The sequence below is a fragment of the Triticum dicoccoides genome, chromosome 5B (genome assembly GCF_002162155.2).
Source record: "Triticum dicoccoides isolate Atlit2015 ecotype Zavitan chromosome 5B, WEW_v2.0, whole genome shotgun sequence".
Lineage (NCBI taxonomy): Eukaryota > Viridiplantae > Streptophyta > Magnoliopsida > Poales > Poaceae > Triticum > Triticum dicoccoides.
Window position 1 is genome coordinate 666,711,398 of NC_041389.1, and position 7,084 is coordinate 666,718,481.

General features: G+C 52.7%; 1 protein-coding gene and 1 pseudogene across 1 annotated transcript; both read right to left on the reverse strand.

The window, feature by feature from the left end:
• Nucleotides 1-1,523: 1,523 nt before the first annotated feature.
• On the reverse strand, nt 1,524-2,786 carry LOC119310438 (putative serpin-Z12). The gene has a single exon (XM_037586193.1). The coding sequence runs from the start codon at nt 2,784-2,786 to the stop codon at nt 1,524-1,526; it is 1,263 nt and encodes a 420-aa protein (XP_037442090.1).
• Nucleotides 2,787-4,968: 2,182 nt separating this feature from the next.
• On the reverse strand, nt 4,969-6,830 carry LOC119310439 (annotated as a pseudogene).
• Between the last annotated feature and the right edge of the window lie 254 nt (nt 6,831-7,084).

Below are 7,084 nucleotides of genomic sequence, written 5' to 3' on the forward strand. Positions count from 1 at the left end.
ACTCACCTTAAACCCTCTCCTACGTGGGCTGGCTGGGTCCTGGCGCACTCTATATAAGCCACCCCCCTCCACAGGCAGAGGGGTTCGGCACCTTGTAATCCATACATTCATAATCCACTCGACCGCCTCCGGGCTCCGAGACGTAGGGCTGTTACTTCTTCCGAGAAGGGCCTGAACTCGTACATCCTTTGTGCTTACAACCTCTCCATAGCTAGGACCTTGCCTCTCCATACCTACCCCCCACTCTACTGTCAGGCTTAGAACCACGACAGTGGGCGTTTGCCATCTCGCCCACACGTCCGCCTCCTCTCCCACACCCAAGCTGCCAGTTGCCATGCGTTTTGCAGTGTACATGGCAACTGCCTTAGTGTGATTGCAAGCAGATGGCAACTTTCTCTTTTTTTACCTGAACATGTCAGTTGCCATATGTTTTGCATGGTACACGGCAAACTGCCCTAGCGTGCACGTAAGCAGATGGCAACTCTTTTTTTTCACATGGCAACTGCCCTAACGTGCTTGTGAGCACATGACAACTCTCTCTTTTACCCGAACATGTTTTTTTGCCATGCCAATTTTTCAGTGCTACATGGCAACTGCCTAGTGTTAGTAGGTGGCAACTCCTAAAGTTTTAAAATCATGGCAACTGCAGTAGACCAGACCACACATGGCAACAGCTGTAGTTGTCCAAAAAATGGCAATCTGGAACTTTGACCTGAGATGGCAACTGCCTAGTGTTAGTAGGTGGCAACTCCTAAAGTTTTGAAATCATGGCAACTGCAGTAGACCAGACCACACATGGCAACAGCTGTAGTTGTCCAAAAAATGGCAATCTGGAACTTTGACCTGAGATGGCAACTGCAGTTGAGCAGATATGGCAACTGTAGTTGTCCGACATGGCAACCGTAGTTCAGCGACATGGCAACTGCACTTAAACGAACATAGACGAGGGTCCGGCCCATGGCAACTGCGTGCGCGCGGTAAAGTGTCACGTGGGGCGTGCGGGAGCACGAGGTACGAGGTCCGAAGTACCGGGCGTGTGGGCGTTATCTATTTCGCCCACACGCACGCGTATAAGAGGGACCGGGAGGGAAAAAAAGGCGTGTTTGCGCTAGTAGTTTTGCCCACACACACAAGCGTGTGGGCTGGTCCTCTTAGGCACCACACAGAACGTGTGGGCAGATCCCTTAACGCCCACACGTGTGGTAGTTATCGGGACCCAAAAAGTTTACATCTCAACGACGACATTAGTCCTCGTCGAGTTAACATCATAAAACCACCACATTGAAGACTGACTTTACGATTTTGTTTGGAGAAAATAGTATGTTTACGGTAAACTTTTTGCCTAAACCACTGATCGACGGATGAGAATATTGAGCACGTTTGATACACATGGGTTCCACTTTTTGCCGAAATGAAAAAGGTCGCGAGAGATAGCATTGTGGCATGTCCTGCACATCACGAAGGTGGTGGCACGATTAATCACATGTCCGGCGAACAAATTTATAGAATAATTATTTATTCATTTAAGGAGCGAGAGGATTAGCCACGTGACCAAGAAACAACACTGCGTCTGTCCGCTCCTCTACCACGGCAAATAAGAAAGGCCGATCCGCCACAAAATCGACCGGATCCTGTGGTGCCCTTGGACCCGCACTACCAACCCCCATTACGACTGCCGTGGCAGCGGCGGCCATGGTGCCTACCTCGTCCACCTCGACGGTGGCCTTATGGTGCACCCTGGTAATGACAAGCTCTTCCCCGCCAGTCACCATGCCCGAGAAGTCGCCGCCTTCGAAAGCCCTGGTGACACCATGCTTCCGCATGTCGGATGACGCTTCAAACTCGGATGTGAACTTGAACTTGGGGACCATGAACCGCCCGACTGGAACCTTCCCTATCGGTGTGTGCGTCTTGAAAAATTCCGGCGTAGACACAGCCTTGTCGTACAGATCGGCAAGACTGGCAGTGTCCCTGTCAGGTAGTAGGATAAGCATGTAGAATTCAGCTTGCTGCTGCACGCCGTTCTTGTACGGCAGCTTGAGCGCCCTGAAGCCTGGGTAAACCGCGATGTGCTGTGACTGGCTTGTCGTCATGGATGGCACGGGCACGGTGGTGCCGCCTGGGATGTGGAACGGCGCGGTAGAGACGTCGAACGGCTGAGACCACGCCCCTTTGAAGTAGAGCGCGTTGGCGAGGACGACCGCCGTGCGGGAGTCGACGGAGCCCGGACGCAGGACTTCGTGGATGTGCTTGTTGGTCGCGTCCGCCATGAAGGCGTTCACGCGCTGCCTCGCCTGCTCGGCCCCCGACACGAAGTCCACGGATTCCGCCGTGGCGTTGTGCCGCGACGCGATGGTGGCCATGAACTCTGGCCTTAGCGCCCACCTCCGGTCGACCCACACGCCGCTGGCGAAGGACGTCTGCGCTATGCCGTTGAGCCTGCCGACGAGCTCGGTCGCCGCCGCGCGGTGCAGCGCGTCGAGCGACGACGACCCGAGGAACCGCAGGAGCTCTGTAAGCGTGTCGCCCCGGGCGCCGGCGGCGACCATCGCGAGCGCCGCGTGGATGGACAGCGGCGAGATGACGAAGTTGCGGCCGGTGCCACCTTCCGCCCGGACGCCGGCCTCCCTGGCGAGTGCGACGCACGATGCGTTCCCGATCGCGGACGCAGAGTCGACACCAACTTCGAAGGATGCAGCTGGAGGCGCCTCGGCGAACAGGGTCGAGCGGAGGCGCCATGCGGCGAACAGGGTCAAGCAGACCACGAACTTCCCGAAGGGCGACATCGGGAATCGCCGCGTTTGGCCGTGTGCTTGATCGCGCCTTTCGCGTTAAGATTCGGGCAGGATCACAGCTCGATCAGATGTTGGAGACGATCAGATTCAGACAGGATTCAGGAGACAGGCGGCGGTCAGAGTCCCTGCGAGCGACCTCGCGTATGGGTTAGGGTTAGGTGCACAATTGAACTACTAATAAGCTGTTGGGCTAATTATCAATTTATTTATGGAAACATATCTTAACCGACTTAACCCTTCCCTAAAAAAGAAAAACTTAACCGACTTATCCTTGAAAGAAAAAACTTGACCGACTAGCGGCTTATCGCTTCCTTCCGGACGTCAACCTCCTCTGCGATGCATCTGTACCGGAGTAGAAAGTTTGTCACGCGCTTTGCTGCATGCGTCATCTTTTTGAAGTAGCCACATAGTATATTTCTTGAGAAAAACGGATTACAAAGATTACACACAATGTCACCACAACAGACATACATAAAATGTATTGCAGTTTTACATCAAGGACTCCACAAGAAGTAAAACTAACATTTCACTCCGGCAGAATCTTGTGCCATGCCGAAACATCGTCCACCTTCATTTTCCATGGTCACCGAGGCAACACTGAAGAAAGAGGGGAGTTGCCGTTATACCTAGATTTGTAGGAGCACCTTCACATACAAGGATGCTTTTCAAGCCGATGAACCGGGTCGCCGCAAGCGACGAGACCGAGACTTTGTGGCACGTCGCCCGGGGTTCTTCCCCGTGTCCGCTAGATCCTTCATCCAACGTGGTCGAAAAAATGAATGTCATTGCTTGCCGCCATCCACGCACCACACTGCAAGACACCAAACACAACCGCAAAGGTCGATACCAACGCCACCCGGGAGGATGTCGTGCATTGACCAGCGGACACACATCTCACCGGAACTAGAGACCGGCAAGAAGACCGAGCCACCTGCTCCTCGGTGCCGCCCATTAGGACATCACCGAGATGGAGGAAGAGCATAAGCAGATTATTCCGATGCGGCGCTATCTCCACCATTGATGCAGTACCTCTGACAGAAACCTATGCCTATCCTCTCTACTTATACCAAGAAGATCACCGGGTCCCCACCCGCTCCCGCCGCAGGAGCGGCAGACGGAGAGGACGAGGACCCGTGGCGTCGTTGTCGTTGAGAGAAGGCAAGAGATCGGCCGTGGCATCTACATATGTATATACGGCAGGACAACCTATCACGTCTAACACATAGTCATGCATTAATCTTGCCTGCGGAGATAAGGTGACATAAACATCAAGGACATGTAAAAGTAGTTTGGCAGCCCCCTACTATGATAGTATTCACTACAGGGAAGTCACACGTTGCCGTATGGCAGGCTGAAAGTCGAGTGCAGAAACACGAAAGCGACTTGGCTTATGTCCAAATAAGTCGAGTGGGTGGAAAAAAAGGTTCTCGGCTTGCATACAATACTCGGCACATAGAGCAAATGCACTCGGCTTAGAGTTAGGGCTCGGCAACTATTGTTTCCATGTGGAGATCATGTAGACCACATGTAGCTCCATGACGGAGCTAGATGTAAGGTGAGTACCCGTTAAACGGCACTCGGCTTACAAGCACTCTATTTTTTGCAAACCTATTTTGTAGTGCAAAAAATGATTTATATTGTGATGCATTGCATTTATATTTACTTATTGCATGTTATTTATTTTCTTTTTTCTTATCCATTCTGTTTGGGTTAGTTCTCATCACCCTTCCGATGGTCCAATTTCACGATCTCTTTCCAATGAATAACACTATTTTGGCCACTTTAAAGTTGTGGGGTATTGCTCAAACTTGGTCTGGTATATATGTCACCACGACCTACCCTATGACAAACTAAGAGGAATTCACCATGGTCTACCCCCTCTCGCGGCCGGTTGACGTGGCTTGAAACTGCGTGGTCGCGGACTCTTCTTCTTCTTCCCAGTACAAATTTGACTTATACATGAAATTTTTACAGACAAATCTTTACGGTGGAAACCTGCATGATCGCAGACTCTTCTTCTTCTTCTTCTTCTTCACTGCATGGTCATGGACTCTTCTGCTTCTTCATGTGTAGAACTAACGTGTCTCTAGTTTGGTTCTATTTTGGCACATGACATGGGCTACGTAGGGTGGTGCTTGAAACATGCCAGGAAGTCCAACGACCCATGCCCCGGTCATGCACTACCAAACCCGACGATGGCCGTGGCAGCGGCGGCCACGGTGCCTATCTCGTCCACCTTGATAGTGGCCTTATGGTTAACCCGTTGATTGAAAGCCCTTCCCCGCCGGTCATCATACCCGAGAAGTCGCCGCCTTCGAAAGCTCTAGTGATACCAAGCTTCCGCATGTCGGATGACTCTTCAAACTCGGACGTGAACTTGAACTTGGGGACCATATGAACTGCCCGACTGGTACCTTCCCTGTCGGCGTGTGCGTCTTATGAACTCCCGCGTCGACATGGCCTTGCCGTACAGATCGACGAGACTAACAGTTTCCCTGTCCGGTAGTAGGATAAGCATGTAGAATTCAGCTTGCTGCTGCACGTCGTTCTTGTACGGCAGCTTGACGTCCCTGAAGCCCGGGTAGACCGCGATGTGCTGTGACCGGCTTGTGGTCATGGATGGCACGCGCACGGTGGTGCCGCCTGGGATGTGGAACGACACGGTGGAAACGACGAACGGCCGTGACCACGCCCCTTTGAAGTAGATGGACGAGTCGACGGAGCCAGGAGGGAGGACTTCGCGGATGTGCTTGTTGGTTGCGTGCGCCACGAAGGCATTCACGCTTTGCCTTGCCTGCTCGGCCCTTGACACGAAGTCCGTGGATTCCGCCGTGGCGTTGTACCGTGACGCGCCGACGAGCTCGGTCGCCACAGCCAGGGTTCAAGCTCATGGTGCTTGGATTATTCCGGGATTTATTTCAAGATTTTCGCGATGCGCTTTCAGTGGGAGGAGATATCCCGTCAACGACTTCATAAATGTCAAAATGATATGCCGCCTCAGTCTCTTGAAGGTGCTGCTTGCATCTGTACTATATTTAAAAAAATGATTTCATTTTATCTTGACACATCTATTTCTCCAACAAGTATTTTTGGACCGAGCGAGTAATAAATAAAGAAGATACATGTCACCTCCAAAACGACTCAACTAATGCCCAACACGACTCGACCTAGTACAACTCCAGTTTTCAGACCCAAACACAGGAAACCTAACGCGTTGCGACTACGTCATCACATGCTCCCAACTCCGACTCCAAATTGACTAGAATGACGACGCAAGTCACCACAAACCTAAGCCTATGCTCATATATCTATTGAACGATTTTGTCTTCGGCGGCAATCTCTCCCATATGGAGATGAATGGTCACAAGCACAGCAACATGAGTCGAGCTTAGGGCTATACGTCTGGTCGAGGATCACGGTGAGCGCCAGGACAAACGCCTGGTCGACGCCCTGGCTGATCCCTACAGTATACGTGTTATGTCCAAGCATCGCGCACCACAGAGAACTCTCCCTGCCAATCTCCGCAATGTCGGCAATGTCAATGTAGTTGTCTTTCTCGTTGCGGCGGGACACGGTCATGGCGCCGCGGTAGTAGCTGCCACGGACGACGAAATCGGGTTTCTCGTCGCGGGGCGTGTTGCCGGCACGGAACACGTGGACCGTGATCCCCATCTGGAAAAACCGCGTCATGTCCACGGCGACGAACAGCAAATCGCTCCCGTTGGTGCCGTGCCCCCTGAACGCCTTCCACTGCCGTTGACCCGTGCTGCTGATCATGGCCTCCTGGAGGGTGATCAGCGGGCTGGGTGAGGCAGCGTCGCGGTAGAGCAGGCAGCTTAGGTTGCGGACGCCCACTTCGGTGGTTTCCACCTCCATCACGGCCGTGGGGCCGGCGGAGTCCGTGACGGTGAATCCGGCACCCTTCGAGGTGAAGCATTTGGTCACCGTGAACACCGTCTTGGTCGGCGCGTAGAACTTCTCGTCAACTATCGCCGCCGTCTGGTCCGACGACTGCATGATCGACTCGCTGCCCATCGTCGTCGTAAGGAGGATGGAACGTGCCGGCTTATCAAGATGGTTTAGATCGAGAGGAGGGTGGCAGTACTTGGGTACAGAAGCCGATCGAGGAGGCTATGCTATGTATGTATATGCCGTCGTCGAGGATTGTTTCTTGTTGTACAAGATGTTCTCTCCTAGGACGGACTCGTGTCTAATTCTAGCGTAATCAGATTACGCTACGACACATAACCGTTTATCTTTTTTTTTGAGACAATTTGTATTCTGTCCCG

Bases quoted from the DNA above. Each gene is read 5' to 3' on its own strand.
- LOC119310438 (XM_037586193.1), bottom strand. From the start codon at position 2,786: ATGTCGCCCTTCGGGAAGTTCGTGGTCTGCTTGACCCTGTTCGCCGCA.